This window comes from Cladophialophora immunda (assembly GCF_000835495.1).
Source record: "Cladophialophora immunda strain CBS 83496 unplaced genomic scaffold supercont1.4, whole genome shotgun sequence".
Classification (NCBI taxonomy): domain Eukaryota; kingdom Fungi; phylum Ascomycota; class Eurotiomycetes; order Chaetothyriales; family Herpotrichiellaceae; genus Cladophialophora; species Cladophialophora immunda.
Window position 1 is genome coordinate 2,781,855 of NW_015622544.1, and position 17,936 is coordinate 2,799,790.

Here is a 17,936-nt window from a genome sequence, read left to right on the forward strand (position 1 = left end):
CAATCAGAGAGAGCATATACGGCCACGAGGCAATTCCAGACCAGCCTTTCATCACCTTGCAGACTGACGTGTGAATTTCTGCTTGCTTCTCAAGCGCGACAAGTTTGGCGCACGCCTGGCCAACAGATCAGACCACTGCGGCTCCCCAGAGTTCACAGAATCGTCACTAAGCCTGCCGTGCGAGACTTGGACTCTTCAAAGTGCGCTGCCACGAAAGAGCTCCGATCTTAAGGACACAGCTGCGTTACAATGGACTGTCTTTAGCGTTCTGCTCCCCGTGTAGTACGCGCGTCCTTCTGGTTTGATTGGCGGTACAACCGAATGCGCAAGGCTGTCGGTTCAATGCCTAAACATCGGCACAAGTGAAGCCAGTGAAGAGCGGCTGATCTGCGCCTGATCCACCCGTCGAGCCGTCCAAAGGAATTGAAATTGCAATGAGGCTGTGTCGCTCCCTGACTCGAGTTCGAGTCCCAACACCCCTTCCAACATATCACATCTCTCTCTTGGTGGGCGCTCGTGCCTCTGGCTTGTAATGAACTGCACTGGGCGATACTATCAACACGGGGATGCCGAGTGTCCGAAGGCTTGCTAGCTTCAGTTTAGATTAAACCGAGACAACTCCTACCTCGATCGAAGCAATTGACCCTTGCTTCGTCTGATGGCTCAGCAACCACGCACCCATCTAACGTCCTAGAGGCTGTGGTATACGAGAGCCCTGAGGTCGAAGATTTGAAGGCCCTTTTCCAAGTTATTGTTTGCCGTGTATGGACGAAGCATGTTCCAAGATGACTTCCATCGCCACAGCGAAGATATCCAAAGGGTTATTCTGCAGAGTGGCGGTAGCCTTGGTGCTCTTGATTCTTCTACTAGGGACCCTAGCAGGATGGTATGTCCCACTGAAAGTCGACCTGAAATACCGAATCATGAGATCTGACATGTTAGACAGGATGATTCCAACCAAAGTCCCGTCCGTCGTTGGACGCCTTTCGTATGGCAGAGAGCTTCTCGCCAGATATCCGTGAGTACCAACCAAAGGCCGCTGTCCCTTTGGCGTCAGTGTCTTCGGTTATGGCGAAGATAGGTCAGGCTGCAGGCCTCGGATACATCCATCTGACACGAGGAATAGGACGCAGAACTTCACGATGCCCGTTGACCATTTTCACAACATATCCCGCTACGAACCCCATACGAATGCCACTTTCCAACAGCATTACTGGCTCGATATCAGTAATTACGTTCCTGGAGGCCCAGTGATCATCCATGCCATGGGTGAAGACAATCCCAACTATGACCTCGAATGGCTCCAGAAGGGAATCCTCCATGATATAGCCAACGCCACCGGTGGTGTCGCCGTTCTCTGGGGCCAAAGGTATATGACGTTCCTCCTAGAAAGCAAGACAGACCACTTGATTCTGAGTCTATATGCAGATACTATCCTGGCGGCTATGACATCGTCCCGGACCACCGATGGACCAGAGACAACCTTCGCTTCCACAGCACTGAACAGGCCCTAGCAGATCTCGCGTACTTCGCTCAGCGAGCTACGTTCCCGGGCTTAGAAGATAGAGATCTTACGGCGCCAGGCACTCCTTGGATCATCCTCGGTGGCTCGTACGGCGGCGTGATTTCCGCATTTACTCGAATCCAGTATCCGGGCCTCTTCTGGGGTGGACTGTCGTCCTCTGGAGTCACGACCGGGATACTCGACCACTGGCGGTTTTTCGACATTATACGACGTCACGCTCCGCCGGAATGCGTCCAAGCTCAACAACAGGTGACCAACCTGATGGACAATGTCTACGAAAGCGGTAACGAGACAGCCCTGTCCCGACTCAAGGCTGCCTTCAACGTCTCGCAGTCCTCGACATATCCTGACCTCGCATTTCTTCTGACCAGTCCGTTTTCGGCCTGGAATCAGGCGTGGCATCGAGAGCCATTTCCTTTCACCGGTAAGTAACCCCGTCGGAAATTGTACATGTAGCGTTCAATCACAAACAGACCCAAGCTAACCTGTCCCCCCTTCGCGTCCCGCTTTCTCGACAGGTCCGGGCTCTTACTGTGACCTGCTCACGTCCGAAACCTCGCAATACCCCACAACCGAGACCCTCCGAACAACCGCGCGCGCGCTTCTCACTTATGCCAACAAGACCGCCACTCCCGACCCCACGACGCTGTACTACCCGTTGCTGAACCTCTTCTCGCACGCGCGACACAGCTTCACCTTCTGCGCCGGGCGCGCCGTGCACGAGTGTCTCTCGCTGGCCCGCCCCGCGCCCTTTGGCTGGCTCGGCTGCACCGAAGGCGGCGGCTTCGCGACCGGCTACACGTCCGGCACCGCGGGCCATCCGCACGCCCTGCCCCTGGTCTCCCACACGCTGTCGCCGGCGTACTTCCTCGACCGGTGCCGCCGGACGTACAACACCACCGAAGACGAGCCGCGGCTGGACCGGCTGAACCGCTACGGCGGGGTCAACCTGTCGTACCCGCGCCTGGCCCTCTCGACGGGCGAGCTGGACTTCTACCGCGGCCTGGGCCCGCTGGCGGAGTTTTTGGAGAACGGAGACCCGAACCCCAGGCTGCTCGTCGGGGGTAGTGACAAGCAAAGTCACGACGACAACAACGACAACAGCGATGATGGTTCGTCCTCGTCCTTGTCCGGCGACGCAGCGCCAGAGATCGTCATCGAGGGAGGCTTCCACGAGTGGGATTTCCCCGGCCTGTTCCCCAACGAGACGGACATTGCGATGCCCCAAGCGGTGAAACGGGCCAAGGCCAGGGAAGTCGAGGCCGTCATGGCGTGGTTGAGAGAGTGGAATGCCACGCGTGGAATGTAGATTTGGGTGTGGGTCGACGGGTTCGTTGCGCTCGATTTTTTTGGTATTTCCACATAGGAATTTTGGCCAGCTGCTAGGGAAAAAAGAAACACTGGAAGCTGTGTATATATGGCTTATATATGGTGGCATGAGAACATACAGTACGTCTCTCGGCCTCGACATATCATATCATGGAGATCGACCTTTACTCTATCCATGATCCAGACGGAGAATGTACCTAGGTATTCAACGAATTGCCAATTTGTATATGTATGTCCAGAGACTATGGATACTACGTATGTACACGTTCTTGTTCTGCGCACCATCTAATTACTCTGCTCGTTACGCGTTATAGCTCGCCCTCTCCGGCAATGCAACCCTTAGAACTGACCCATGATGTTTCAATGTCTAGGGACTCTAAGCGGCCTCAGTCGGGACGGGGGCTCCAACTAGGCCGTCCATCCGGAGGGGGAGAGTTCAATAATGTCCTGGCCCCTTCAGGCCCATGCAGTTGGCGTAGTAGGTGACGGTGGCGGACCAGTCGGAGAACATGGCCTTGACGCCGATCTGGCGGGCCAGGACGTCGAGGGCTTCGTACTCCTGGCCGTCGTAGGAGATGATATCGGCGATCGAGGACCAGTAGTAGTCGGCGTCGGCGCGGACCTGGTCGAGCGGGCCGGAGCGCTCGAACGACCAGGCGATGATGTCGAGCCCGGCGGCCATGGCGGTGGTCGCGTAGATGGAGGGGACGATAGTGTTATTGTCGGGGCCGCCTCGATCCAACAAATAGTTATATGGCGGGGAAATTATGTTCACGCCGCTGGCCTTGAGGGCAGGCAGGCGGGCCACAGCGGTGGAAAAGTTGGACGCCACGTCGCCGTCCTCGTCGAGGAACACGGCCTGCGCCCCCCACGCAGGGTACTCGTTCAGCCACAGGTAGATGTCGGCCGGGTTGAACGACTGCGGCCACACGCGCTCATGCGAGATGCCCTTGCGGATGAACGTGTCGAGCATGTCGCGTGCGTACTGCGCCTGCGTGTACCCGTGGAACGGCATGGGGACCTGGGACGGCGGCGTCTTTAGCTCCGGCGTGAAGTTGCGGTACCCCGGCAGCGACTCCACCAAGTCGATGTAGCTCTCGAGCGTCATCACCTGCGCGCACGTGTTGTAAAGGTCCGTCCGGAACGACGGCGTGCCGTGCTGGTAGTCCTCGGGCGTGGTCGCCGAGGCGTTGAACCCGTCCATCTTGCTGCACAGCGTCGTGTACTCGGCCTCGGTGATGTCGCTGGTGCAACACAGCGCGTTGGCGTCGGCCGTCTCGTTCGCCGGCGTGAAGGGCACCGTGCACTTCGCCGCCAGCTCCGGCCGGAGCAGGATGTCGGTCGTCGTGTGCAGGTCGCACAGCGAGTGTCTGCACACCAGGCCCAGGTCCGACGTGAAGGACACGTCGCACTCGAGGATCCCGGCGCCCATTCGCGCCCCGGCCATGGTGGATTCGACCGACTCTTCGGGAAACTGAAGCGTGCCGCCGCCTCGATGGCCGATGCTCCAGGTCGTGACCTCGAAGGGCCCGTTGTAGCAGGACTCGAGCTTCTGCTTGAGCGGGCCGTCGGTCATGTTCTGGATGAGGTAGTAAGGGCGCGGCCCGAGGGAGATGTAGTAGTCGTCCTGCGCCGGGTGTTGCCATCGAGGCTTGTGGACAGGGACCGCCCCAGCAATATCCGCAGCTAAGGCCATCATGGCCAGAGAACCCGTCGTCGCGCGCATTTTTCTAGGAGAAGTCGAGGCTGTAACCGGAAGTTCTGAGATCTGGCCTGCCCTGCCTGGGAAGGAAAAGAGAGTCGGAGGAGACGTGCAACATCCGGCGGACACAAACCCTTTTGTACCCTCACACCGAGCTTGGGGAGCTATCCAGCAAGCTCATAGCTTTCTGCTCCATCAGCTGCGAGTTTTGTCTGCGTGCGTCATGACCGCACGTGGTAAATCCGAGGGACAGCAGGTCCTCCGATCTGGGAATTTTGGTGAGCTTCCTCCTTAGCTTGGTGAAGCTTAGCAGAGTAATCCGCCACTCTGTACGAGTCGCACCACCTCCATTGCGGTGCCTGTGGTATCGAGCAAATAACAATCCTCACGAAGCAACGTGGACTGTTGTACCTGCATTTTGCGGTCTGGGTCTCGACGGAATGCTCGGCTGGTCTTCGTGACCTGAAGCTGTTTGCTAGGCTGAAAAGCGATATTGGGAAGTAATCTGCACCCCGCTGATGGACGTGGTTCGATCAACGGTCCTGGTCATGGATGAAGCCTTGGCTGCATATGTGCTACCGCCTTCGCAGCACTGCCTTCCAATGGCAGAGCATCTCGTCCTCAAGCGAATGCCACAGCATCGCCGTAGCTCCTTGGCATGTCGGGGCGGAATGCCACCCCGCCCAGGAAGGAATCTCATGAGAGGGTTAGAGTTGCCCCTCCGGAGCTGGGCTGTAAGCCTGTTCCTGCGCCTAGCAGCTGTGCTCGCAGCTGTCCAATGGATCTTGAACTTGCTATCATGCCTCTGAGGTTGTGATCGTCATTGGACATACCGGAAGATTCCCATCAGTCGGCTGGCAGACTGCACGGCGCTGAGGCAGTCGTGGGAAGAATCGAGGCACAGCAACGAGATCAGTACCACTTTGCAAAGCAAGCTTGGGTAGGAAGCTTAGGTCCAAATGTGTTGGGTTGTTAACCGGTGTCGTCCGAGCTTGAGTCAGCCTTGCAAGCTGGACTATGTTATCCCGCACTGCTCTGCGTTTGCAATGCTAGACCTTGGGAATACCATGTTGTAGACAGACGCTGGTTTATACGAAGAATTCTTTGGAAAGAAGTAGAGAAATCCACGGTTTGGACAGTGTGGGGTGCTCAGGAATTGTGAGTACTGCCACGATTTGATCTGGGAGAGTACTACTGTGCGGGCGGTGTACGAGCTAGGCATCGAGAAGGCCTCTTCTATAAGCGCAACGTTACTTGAATGTGTCCGGCGAGCTCCCAAAGGAGATGAATGGGTCAATGTCGCCAGCAGATCTGGAGCGCTCCAGCCACAATGGTGGAACAGCTGGTGGTGTAGAGATCATCGTGGCGACTCCATGCTCGGGTTCTATTGGAACATTTGCCGGCATTGAGGGACGCTTGTCTCCGTTCATCACGGTCAGCATCTCCTTGTTCTGTTTCTTGGACGACAGATACCAGGCGAGAAAGACCACAAAGGTGCACCCTCCGGTCAAGGCGAAGTAAAGCCCTATCCACTTCGAGACGACTTGATCGGACTGCCCAGGGAGAAAGTTGAAGAAGCCAGAGCTGAAGAGGGTTGCCATCTTGCAGTCGAGTAGTCAGTGGTTGGGTCGAACACAGACTCAATATCTTGCTACGCTGGCTACGGCGTAAAGGATGGGTAGACGGTAAGAAGTTGAAAGGGACAATGACTTACAAAAGTGCCTGGAAGAAACAGAAGCGTGACCACTGCAATGATGCGCATGTCGGTGCTGTCCTTGCGGGTGAGTATGGCAACATTCCTCGAGTCTTCGGCCATATCCTTCATGGCGTTGCTGTGAAATAGACCTATTTCCGCGATCCTCTGGGAAGTCGCTGCTGTCTCGATGTTGAGCTTATTGTCCTTCTGACCGATCATGCTGTAGACCTATGCAGGTAGTCAGCAAGCCGACAACCACGGGAGATATTGAAGTCTCATACTGTCTGAACTTGAGCCCGAGTCCGAGCTGACAGCACCTCTCCATGAACTTGCGCACCAACTATCAATTCTCGCAGATATAGAATCCTCGTGTCGAGGCTGTCCTGTATGTTGAAGCCAACGACCCCCAGACACCCTTTCGGATGGCTGTTGAGGTGCTTACGGATTGCGCAGACGATGTCCAAAGCTCTAAGGCTGGAGGCAAATGTCATGTCGCAAAAGGACAAAGTTCCAGTGACGCCTGTGAGCTGCGGGTTTCTGTCAGCCTGTGTGGACGTTGACAATCAAACATTACCTTCTGGGTGATCTCGTCGAAGTTGAGCTCTTTCAGGAGCTTCTCTCTTTCTCTATCCCTTGCTGCGTTGCAGTTCGGATTTTTAGAAAAGCCATGTCTCATGCCCGTTCTATATTCAATGTCCTCGATACCCTGCGCCCTTTTTTCGAGCAGCACAGCGAAATAGTGGACTTTGAGCTCCAGCAGGAAGACTGGCAGCAGCATCGGATCCTGCAGATAGGCTGTGGACTCTCTCAGGCATCGGAGCATCAAGGCGGTCTCATCAGCTTGCATGCCGTTGACGATCCCCGCGATGACTTTTGTTTCCTCGTTGTAGACGAGTCCAAGGCAGAAATTCCAGTCCCTCGATCGCGCACTCCGGACCATCAGGCCCGTTATCGCTTGTCCTGCAGAATTCCTGGATCTGAATTCGGTGGCTATAGGGAGGGTGCTCAGCATCATGCGCAGCAGCTCTGTGGGCATGTTCCAAGTGGTTCTGATGGTCTCGAAGGTGTCTCGAGCTATTGGCAGGGCCAGGATCTGTGCATCGCTTTTGTGTTGCTCCGGACTCCCGACCAGAAGCTGGAGTCGAAGACGACCTCGGGAGAGACTGTCGTCCAGCGTCGTGTCGGGTGGAGAAGAAGCATCGCCTCGGATCAGATCTGGGATCTCAAACTCGGCAATCTCGCGATCAAACAACACCAGCTCGCCGCCAGGCTGTCACAAAGTCAATTGATGTGCCGATGGAAACCTTGAAGCAGTTACTCACATTAAGCTCCCGCACCTCGACCCATCTGTTGCCCGCCCGAGGCTCAAATTTGGTTGGGTCGTTCAGGAGTCTGGTGTAGTAAAAGTCATACATTGCGGCGCACCGAGCTCATCCCACAAAGATTCGGGCGCAAATGTCTGCCGTCAATCAATCAGTCAGTCAGCCTGCCAAACGCACCAAGAACGCTCAATCGCACCGTAAAGGCGGTGAGGGGACATGGTACGGAGGTTGGCTCATAATGTCGGGCTCATACGCCTTTATGAGGCTGAGCGTGCCAACCGAAGTTCGCCTTGTGCTGCAAGGCAACCCGCCGGGCCATTTCTGGGGCCGCCTCTTCCACGACAAAAGTGCCGCGACTGTACGCTCGATGCAGCCCATAGAGCTTCTTGCATCCTGCAGCGACATCAACTTCTGATGAATAACACGATACGCATCACATTGGTGAAGAAAAACAGAATGGCCAACGCAGGAAGATTGGAAGCACCAAGTGCCAACTGCGGCGCCGGAAGGAGCCCGTTCGCGTTGACAGTTCGCTCTCGTGGTCAGACATCAGCCACTCAATCTCCAAACCCTGCTTCACGACAAGCCTTGTCACACGGAGGTACGTGGCGAAAAGGCATCAACGCGGTACCATTTTCACATGAGTGAAACAAGTGATCTTGCCCGCAGCTAAAGGGGCCGCTCCCAAAGTTCTATCTCAGACCACCATCCTTAAGTGACCCAAGCCAATTCCGTCCTGCCTGGAAATGAAGCCTACAGCAAGAGAGAAAGAGAGAGGGTGAGATGTCGGCTGGTTCGGACAACAGATGCATTATATTTGGACATGAATCCCTCCTGCTAGCAGTGTCCAGCACGCCTCACAGTGGCCAACTCCAGGGAACATAACAACTCCGTCAACTCCTCTAGAGCTCTCGATTCCAGCCGACTCAGGCCATTCGATTGGTGACGTTCTGCTTGGTCTGGTACTGGACGTGTTGTGACTTTGGCGGGAGTGTTGTCTGAGAAACGTCTAGGGACCCTATACCACCCACGTCCACACTGATTCTGCCTCTCTTCATCGACTTGCTCGGTCTCTCGAGAGGGGTGAGCAACACCACGAATCTCTCCCATCTCCCACATGGCCCCCCCAAGAAGAGGCTCGAGACTCCCGACGATCCGATGCTTGACTCATCATTCCCACCTCCCCAGGACTTTCTTCCTTCGCACCCTCCGAGATCTTCGATCTGCCACTCGGTTCCTCTCCCGCGCACCGCCCTCGTCCAAATTCTCCACCTCCTAGCCCCCCAGGAACGCGCGTGGTTGCGTGCTTTGCTTGCTTTTGCCAGGAAGAAAGAGGGGCGATCTGGGAATCTACAGTACCCGTCTGCGCGTCTGCATACATTTCCTATCCGACACTTCCGTGGACCGTCGCAGAGCTGGCCGCATATCCGTGCCTAGTCAGGGTATCCCATGTACGATTGCGTAGTAAGCTTTCTCGCAAGCTTTTCGCAAGCTTTGCCGAGCGCACGGGTTTGGCGGACATGATATCCGAGGCTTCTTTTTTTTTTTTTCTTTTTCCTTGATGGAGGCTCGTCGGATCCAACCAGAAGAGACAGACCAGTTTTGCAATCGGACATTGAAGCTACTAATCATCCCGTCGGCAATCACCAACGTGCTATTTGCCCCATGATCCCTGCAAAATCAGCGGGATGGGGGGAGATGATCGACAAAACCTGCACGAAATATCATAGCTGCAGGTTGGGTCTTCTCTCGCGTGTGTGCCACATCCTAAATGAACGTCAGTAAACATCCATTCTAGGTAGGACGTCGAGTGCTCAGAGAAAAAGGATGGAAGCGTCGAAAGAAGTAGCCGAAAGTATAGATCAAGTTCATACTATTGTATTAATCTACACAGACCCCACTACTCATTCATGGTGGCTGCCACTAGAAACGGAAGTTTTGTGTGTGTATCGAGACAACGACGGGAGAAACCTTCTAGAAAAGAAACTCGTTCAAGCGGCCTTGTCACCCTCAATAACACCCTCGGCGGCGGGCTGGGCAACATATGAATCCTTGCGATGGCCAGCGCTTTCAGGGTCGTAGTTCTTGGTGCCTGGCACTTCACCAGCGAGCTCTTCGAGCGTCTTGCGCTTGGTCTCGGGGATGAGGAGAGTGGTGAAGCAGCCGCAAAGCATGAAGAGGGCGAAGATTTCCATGACATGGTCAAGCCAAGGCGACGGGTTGGACTTTGTAGGATGTCCCTTGGTCCGGAGAGGGCCAAAGACAGTCTGGGCGACAATGGCCCCAACTTTGCCCGAGGCAGCCGAGATACCGTGCGAGGTAGATCGGTAGCGGGTTGGGAAGCATTCACCAGGAACAATAAAGGTGGTGGCGTTGGGTCCGAAGTTGAAGAAGAACTGGGCGAGGACGTAGAGAGCCAGAAGACCGCCTTCGTGAAGGTGATCGTATGCGAAACCGATGACGATAAAGATGATAGTGAGGATGATGAAGCCCATCAGCTGAATGGTCTTGCGACCGATGGTGTCTACTGTTGCAACCGTCACCCAGTAACCCGGAATGGCACCTGCGCAGACAATGATAAGATTGCCCACAGCGGTGTTGTAGAAAATCTCGTAGACGTTGTCACCCTTGGCATAGCCAATTGCTTGGAGGATAATCGAGTTGTTGAGGCCCAGGCCGTAGAAAGCGACATCAAGGAAGAACCATGAACCCGCAGTTCCGAGAAGGACCTTGCCATGCCTCCACTGGCTGTAGTGTCGCCAAAAGTCGTGCCAGCTGGCCTTGGGAGTTTCGAGGCGCTGGCGGGAGTCTTGCAAGACAGCGGCGCGGCTGACTTCATCAGGCTTGCCCTCGTGTTGTCCGGATTGGTAGGCTTTGACGTCTTCGACGGCTTTCTCCGAGTCACGGGCAACATCGAAAGTATAACGAGGAGTTTCAGGGATGGTGAGACGGAAGTACAACGCAATGCAGCCTGGAACTGCACCGAATCCAATGATCACACGCCACATCTTGTCAACCGCAAGCTGGCAAACCCCATCGCAGAGGTCGACGGTGGCGGCAGTCTTGAGAGACTGATGGAAGCCGGTGACGACAATCAAAGCAATGATGGCAGCGGTGAATTGGCCGATACCTTGCATAGCAAAGACGGCACCCATCATGGCACCTCTCCATTTGGTGGTGGCGAACCTGGGAATAATCAGCTTTGGCCCTCAAAATATACAAGGCCAAGCAGGTAAACTCACTCAGAAGTGATGATGGAGGAGAGAGGATAATCACCTCCGATACCGATGCCCATCATGACTCGCCAGAAGATAATGATACCAACAATGGAGATGGCAGGAGAGTCAGAGGAAAGCGCCTGAGCAAGAGTTGCGAAGATGATCAGGATCAGCTCGAGACCATACATCCGCTTGCGGCCAACGATATCGGCGAGCCAACCAAAGCCGACTTGACCGATGACAGTGCCACCAGAGGTTGCAACCTTGATGGCGGTATCCGAGTTGGTTGGGATCTTTCCTGCATTCTTTGGATTGGGGGCGTCCTGCCAGTAGACGACACCCAACATGGCCGTGACCAAGTTGATGGCGAAGATATCGTAGGCATCGGTGAAGAAACCAATACCGGCAACCACAATGGCGCGGACATGGTACCAGCCAAAGGGAGCCTTATCGATCTCGGCGAGGGCAAGTCGTCGCCGCTCGTTGGGGTCCTGGATATGTGCAAAGTCGTTGTGGAAATTGTGAAAGGCGGCGTTTCCGCCAGCTGTCTTCGTCGCCATGGCGGCTAAGGTCTTTCAATAGATAGTCGACTGTCTTCCAAGAGTCTAGGAGGAAGTCAAGACTAGACAAGCAGTGGAGGAAGGCTTGCTCGAGACAAGACAAGAACCGAGGGCTCAGGTCCAAGCCGGCAGGAGCTGTGCTACATATACCCTTCGAAAGATAGGTCACATCGCGTCCATACCAAGGCTCTGGGCACAGCAAGGCCGCAGGCGAACTGAATCTGAAAAGTTCGACAGGGTGGAGTGCCAGTGGGCCGACAAGGCGAACTGCAAGCGTCAAAACTATACGATGACACATTCCCCACTTGGACAGTCCCCCTTTGACAGCGACCAAGAGGGCGTCGTGGGAGCCAATAGATGAAGGCCACTAGGACACACCATGAGCAGAAAGAAATAGGATTGTCAGTGAGTAGGCGCATCGAGATGAATCTGTCGAGGACCCCGGGATCAGCAGAAGCAACAAGGGAGGGATATGCGAGGCAGAGCGGGTGGTCACAAGTGTGCACCCTGGCTTTCTCCGCTACCATTGGCTTCGCCGCCAATAAGATCTGTGGGCCAGAATCGGGCTGCCCTAGCTTTTCGTGAGGTGCACCCTCCTACCGTCTTCCAGTGTCTCTGAGGTCCGCGTCGATCCATTGGATATCAGAGGCATCACTATTTGTCTCGCTTCGGATAGCCGCTTTGTTCGAGAAGCCTTGAAAGTCTCTTCTGGGCGCCAAGTAAACCGGTGGAATAGTCTCCCTCGGAAAGGGCCCCAACCCTACACTGAAAGAACAAACCACAGGCTGCGCGCTTGGAACGTGCACGCGGTGTTGCCAGAGTTTGATATCATGAAAGCTTGGCTGTGATTTCGACGTCTTCTATCGAGATCCAACGGACCTAGGAACTGGTGGTGAGTTGAGCGACCAGCAATCTCCCTTGACAAACTTCAGACGATGCATTCTGGCGACTCCCCGCTCGTGCTTGGTCGAAGAGATGTGTACCCGATCAAGACCCGTCCAGAACCATTGAGAGAGGCAGACTATACCAACGGGGCCATGGGCATTCTCATTGGCAACGCTCGATCAGACCATGATATTGTGCCTTGGTGCGTCCTTTGTCGCGTCGCTCTACCAGGCACGTTGTTATTTCCGCCTTACCGTTTCAGCTTAGCACAGCCAAACTGCAGGGCCGGGATAATGGCTGGTTCGAGAGCTTGCAGGGATTTTAGCGTGGCCCATATGCAGGCAACACCAGGGGAGGGGAATGTCATGGTGCACGGCGAGTGGCTGGAGGAAACGAGCCTGCAAAGGGTCTGGAGCTAGCGAGGAGGCGGAGGCTCGGCCTCACCAGGGGACATCTGGCAAGCCGGCGTGGGTGGCGGTGATAGTCTAGGCGCAGTCTTCAGAAAATTTCATCTGCAAGGTCCAAAGGGTTGAGAATGGAGTGGGAGTGAGAGTGGGAGTGGGATGGGCAGGATGGGCAGGATGGGCGGGGCGGGGAGCTTCCCTGAAAAAGGCCCTCCGAAGCGGTCTCAGCGGCTGCCAAGCCACACGTGCCAGCTAGTCACGGTGCTTGAATCGACCACGTTTCTTGTTGATTGGTGAACACACAACCTCCTCCCAACTGCCCGCCAAGGCTCCGTCGTTATTGATCTCGACACGGCGAGGCTTGAGTGACAATGAAGCCTCCGAGTTGTTTGCGCCCTTCTTCCTGACACGGGCATCGCCCGCATTCCACTTCATCACCCAACGCTGCCACTCTGAAATTCCCATGCAGCCAAGAACGCCAGAGGCGATATACGGGCTGCACCCAGAGTCGTCACGGCAATGCGAGTAGTTGTGTCTGACTCCTCCACGAGCAAACTCAAACTAAGGGGTCGAAGCGAAGAAAAAGAAAGGAAAAAAGATCTCCATACAAGCATCCAGCGTATCGGACTACGCATTGTATTGCTCACCTTCCAGTTTCGGTGAACAACACGCTGCTCATTTGTCACCTTGTTCCTAAACAGAGTCCGAGTCGGCAACTAAGCACCATGCTGAGATTATCGAGATCTAACAAGAAGTCATACTATTATCATATGATGACACTCTTCCTTTCGATCAGCGATTTCGCGCCAGCACGGAGATAGTGATGAATACGACAGATCCAAACACGGAGACAACAACCCAGGGGATCTCCACACAAGATGAAAAGATTTGCACAAGGAAAAGTCTCCCCTCCACCATATCTCGATCTGGCTTCTGGGCTGTCGATATCATGCTTAAAGTGTCAGCTCCTTCGACAACGCCGTCAGCTCCAGGGCTGAATGAAGCAATTCGATCATCTCTGGGGATACCTCAGAGCCGTCCCGAGGTGGGATGGGAGCGATATTACCCTGTGTCAGCTCCAAGTGGCGCTCGTCAATTTGTACAAGTATGCTACGTGTGGCCTGTACGACTATTGCGTACTCGGTACAGATCCTTCGCCTGACACTTCCCTTTGGAGTTGCATTTTAGGCTTGACTGGCTCAGTACAATATCTCTCAACTCGGTCACCGTGGCCAAGCACGCCCCTCGTGTGAAGCCATCCGAGTAATTCTGCAAGCGCTGTAAAGAGAGATAAACCAACACTATCTCGTGTGAGACATTCATATGCATGGAACTCCACGCGATGGTAACCTCGCTATGGTCTGAACGATGCTCTCGCCCCCTAGCCCATGACCCTTGTCCTAGTCGCATCCTGCTGCCGTTTTCACCCCCTGCTAGCGTCTGCATGAGAAGCAGGAGAGAACATTCCACGGCCTTTCCTGAATTAGAACAGAGACCGATGGGTCTCGGCCTCGACTCATTTCACCTTTTGGTCACAAGGGATCCCTTCCGTCCTTAGTAGTCTGAATTTTCTTTTTCCACAAGTGATGCTTCTATCCGAAGTCAGCAGACTGGGCGACGGGGCCGTTGTCGTGGAGGCGCAATATTCGAGAGTGTGGAATCTTGTCCCGGGCGCAAACGGTCGTGTGAGAACGGCAAGCTGCTGGGGACCGCGGCAAGGCAGATCGCCGTACCTCGCTCTCCATCCCTGAGCTCTAGCAGAGACGCATAGCCATTACCACGACTGACTGGAAACCGAACGAGCTTCACCACCCTGAGGCCGTGCATCCTATGACTCAGGTATCTCTGGGTATGTCCTGTTGATCACTCGAATCGCTCTATCCCCCCTGACGATGCGATGAGCCATAGCGTAGCCTCCTAGAGTACAAGTCCTAGGGCTTGCACAGCGAGGCTCGACCATCCAAGGTGGAACACAATGTCGTTCTACATGCATGCGAGGTTGACTCGAGGCTGCCTAACAGGCTGAAGATCCATCCAAACGTTGACATGCAAGGATGCACGGGCAACGAGGCTTACTACGAAGTGCCATATGCTTGAAGAGGCGTGGTGCCGAGTTACAGGACAAACCTCCCCAAAGCTCTGCCTTGATCGCGCGAAGAAAGGTCTACTGCGCTTTTCCTGTGCTGTCCTTCAAAAGTCTTTGGCAGAAACAGACACGCACTGCTGAACATCTGCCATCTGTGCTCGGTTTCAGCGTCAACATACAACCACGTCGCCAACTCACTTCGTCAAAACCAACCAGTCCTGCATTTTTTTTTGCCTATTTTCCAAACTGTTCCGAGACAAACATTCCTGCAAATCTTCTACGACTCGGCCAGCTTGCACATCCTGTGACCTCGGACTGTTCGCTAAGGCGAGTAGAGTAACAGTGCCAATCAAGGTGCATTGAGCTTCTCACTAGGCAAGACTGACGGATAAAAACCCTAAGAGAAACAGAAGGCTGGCGACGGAGTTGAAGAGCAGGATGGGTAGACAAGACAATACCAAGGATTCCCAGCACCGGTCATGCTTCCCCCTCTACTGCCTGTGGCGGTGGCCGGGGATGCGTCTTGGAGGGAGGACAGAGAAGACTGACACCCTTTCCTTTAGATCCGTCACCTTATCACCACTCAAAAGGTCTGTAAAGTGGAGGGCCATGCGTCTCCCTTGCGCTGCGCCGTGACACCGTCCCTCTGTCCTACCGATGACCTCGCCCCCGACACAAGAGTATGCGAGCATCAAACACGACAGATAACAAGCCTCAGCTGCAGCGGACTGGGGAAGGTACCGGCAGCGGAACGGAATAGTGGCAAGGACGATAACGTCTCGATCTGGTGTTGTTGAACTCTGGGCTGTCAAGAGTACCACTAATACCCAGAGGGACGTGCCCTGCTCGTCCACCAAGCTTAGCAGAGGCCGGACCGCCCGAGCCAACACGTCAAGAGTGCTCTCTGTCCCATGAGATCCTCTCTGCTCGCAATAGCCGCGAGGACGTTTGTTCCTGGATCGAGTTCTTCCCGTTCTATTTTACCCAATGGTCCGGTGTCCCGGTTTTGGGAAAGTGTTGCCAAAATATCAGACAGTGAGCCATAGATTGGGTGTCTTGGGACGGGAAAAAGCCTGTATGATATAGCTACGAGCAGCTATGTACAACCATATTAACTCTGCTCTGCTCTGCATGCACAGATCAATCTCGACCTGAGCAGATCGTTCGGTAACGTCTAAATCTATTCATCACGCCACGTGGCTCCTTCAACCCTTGCAACTTTGGCCTCCAGCCCGTAACCTTCGATTCTGGCATAGAAGTCAGAAAGCCTGCATTTCATATCTGTCACTACTTCCAGAGGACTTTCCCACGTCGTCGTCCAGGGCTCGCCACTTCAAAAGACTCACTTCTTCGGCCTAACGAAGATACGTTGGGTCGCAATGCGGCATCGCTCAGCGCCAACATTCACCATCATCTGCTTGACCCTCCGCTTTGCCAGCTCAGCGCAATGCATGCCCATTCATTGCTTCCCCGTTCACCTTCTTGACACTACTGCCGGCTTTGAGGTGTTCTTTCCCGGCCTGCAGCGCTCCTTGAAGTCCAAACTGTTGCTTCACACCCTCAATGCGATGTGTCGAATTGATGTTCTTGACCAAGACAATTTGGAAACAAGTCGCGGAACCTTGCCGGGCGACAATGGTACTGTAGGCCAAGAAAAATTCCCAGATTCTGTACCATCTCACACCGTATTTCGCCTTGACCTTTTCAGCGTTGCCGAGCCAGTTCCGATACCACCTCCAGAGCGTTGCACTGTAGTGCACGCCGATTGTGTCCACAGATTTGACTTCAAAGCCAGCACCTTCGAGTTTATCAATCACGAATCCCAACGGAGTCGATGCGTCAGCGCCGGGAAAGATGTACTTGTTCATAAAAAGCCCCCAGATGAGGTCTTCGTATTGCCAGTACTTCCTCAACCCGGCAATTTGCAAGAAGAAAACACCATCGTCGTCCAAAAGATCGTTGACCTGGCGGAGGAAGCTCGAGAAGTGTCGAACGCCCACGTGCTCTGCCATTTCGAGACAGGTGATTTTTTTGTATTTCTCGCTTGATCTGTTGGGAGGGGAGTGGGGAATATCACGGTAATCCATGCAGAGGATTCGAGACTGGGAATCTGGGATGTTCAACTTCCGCAGACCGTCGTTGCCCCATTTTGTCTGATTACGACCGAGTGTGATGCCCGTTGCGTGTGCGCCATAATTAACGCTAGCATATTTCGCCAGGGTGCCCCAGCCACAGCCGATATCAAGCAGCGTCTCGCCCTCCTGGAGTCCGATCTTCTCACACACTACAGCGAGTTTGTTATCTTGGAGTTCCTCCAAAGATTCCTCGCGGTTGATGTCCGAGATGATTCCCGAAGTGTAGATCATCCGTGGGCCAAGGAACCATGCGTAGAAGTCATCACCACGGTCGTAGTGATCGCGGACTTGTTCTTCATCCTGGGAGCGGGTGTGCATGATAACTTCGGGAATCATACCGGTGAAAAAGAATCGGAACAACGAGAGTGTGAAACGGAAACTTGCCCAGTCGTGGCGGTATTCCATTGCTTCGAGGCAGTCGCCCTTGAACGAGACCTTTTGGTCAAAGTACATCTCGTGGAATGTTTCCATAGGGATTTTGTTTTTTCCATGGTATTTTGCTCTGTCTTCCTCACTGTGGAAGTCGAGGTAGTGTTCGACCGAGCGACCGGGGTATGTAGCCTTCTCATTCAGCCGAGGAGAGATGGTCGAGGCGACGGACCAGAAGAGCATGAGGATGGGAATGCTGGTAAAGACGGCTATGAAGAGGGTGGTGTAGATGCCGCCATGCAGTTGGCGGGCAATGTACCATGGCACAGCGATGAGGAGGCCAATGAGCAGCAGGTTGTTGAAAGAGTCACCTCCTGCAGCGTCGGCAGGGAGAGGGCCATTCTTGATTGAGGGGTACTAAAGGAGGCAGCCATAAGTCAGGAGAACATACAGAGCTTCCATTGAGCTACACAACATACAGAAGTCAAGCGGACACCGCAGTCTGAAGGAGGTTGCTCGGGAGGTGCAGGAGGTGTCTGGATGAATTCAAAGTCCTCTGGGGACTCTGGATGCTTGCTGGTCATAGCGGCTGCTGTTGGTACGTGGGTAAGGTGAAGAAGGGGAGAAGTTCAATGCGGTGAACATTTCGGGGTGCGGAAGAGCATGTGCGGGTCGGGGTTCGGTGTACCTGCATATCCCAAAGGT

General features: G+C 54.5%; 4 protein-coding genes across 4 annotated transcripts; 1 reads left to right on the plus strand and 3 right to left on the minus strand.

Annotated features, from left to right (window-relative positions):
• Positions 1-764: 764 nt before the first annotated feature.
• PV07_07341 (uncharacterized protein) lies at positions 765-3,093 on the plus strand (the record flags this gene model as incomplete). The annotated part of the gene is made up of 5 exons (XM_016394413.1): positions 765-886; positions 947-1,018; positions 1,127-1,369; positions 1,429-1,949; positions 2,044-3,093. 5 exons carry the CDS (start codon positions 765-767, stop codon positions 2,832-2,834), a joined length of 1,749 nt encoding a protein of 582 aa, XP_016247832.1. The 3' UTR covers positions 2,835-3,093.
• On the minus strand, positions 3,045-5,029 carry PV07_07342 (uncharacterized protein). Its single transcript, XM_016394414.1, has one exon. The coding sequence runs from the start codon at positions 4,578-4,580 to the stop codon at positions 3,291-3,293; it is 1,290 nt and encodes a 429-aa protein (XP_016247833.1). The 5' UTR covers positions 4,581-5,029; the 3' UTR covers positions 3,045-3,290.
• A 4,392-nt stretch (positions 5,030-9,421) lies between these two features.
• PV07_07343 (phosphate:H+ symporter) lies at positions 9,422-11,453 on the minus strand. Its single transcript, XM_016394415.1, has 2 exons — positions 10,817-11,453; positions 9,422-10,760 (listed from the first exon to the last, which is right to left on the minus strand). The coding sequence occupies exons 1-2, from the start codon at positions 11,350-11,352 to the stop codon at positions 9,566-9,568; spliced, it is 1,731 nt and encodes a 576-aa protein (XP_016247834.1). The 5' UTR covers positions 11,353-11,453; the 3' UTR covers positions 9,422-9,565.
• Positions 11,454-15,777: 4,324 nt separating this feature from the next.
• PV07_07344 (uncharacterized protein) lies at positions 15,778-17,882 on the minus strand. The gene is made up of 2 exons (XM_016394416.1): positions 17,711-17,882; positions 15,778-17,648 (listed from the first exon to the last, which is right to left on the minus strand). Exons 1-2 carry the CDS (start codon positions 17,813-17,815, stop codon positions 16,167-16,169), a joined length of 1,587 nt encoding a protein of 528 aa, XP_016247835.1. The 5' UTR covers positions 17,816-17,882; the 3' UTR covers positions 15,778-16,166.
• Positions 17,883-17,936: the final 54 nt, after the last annotated feature.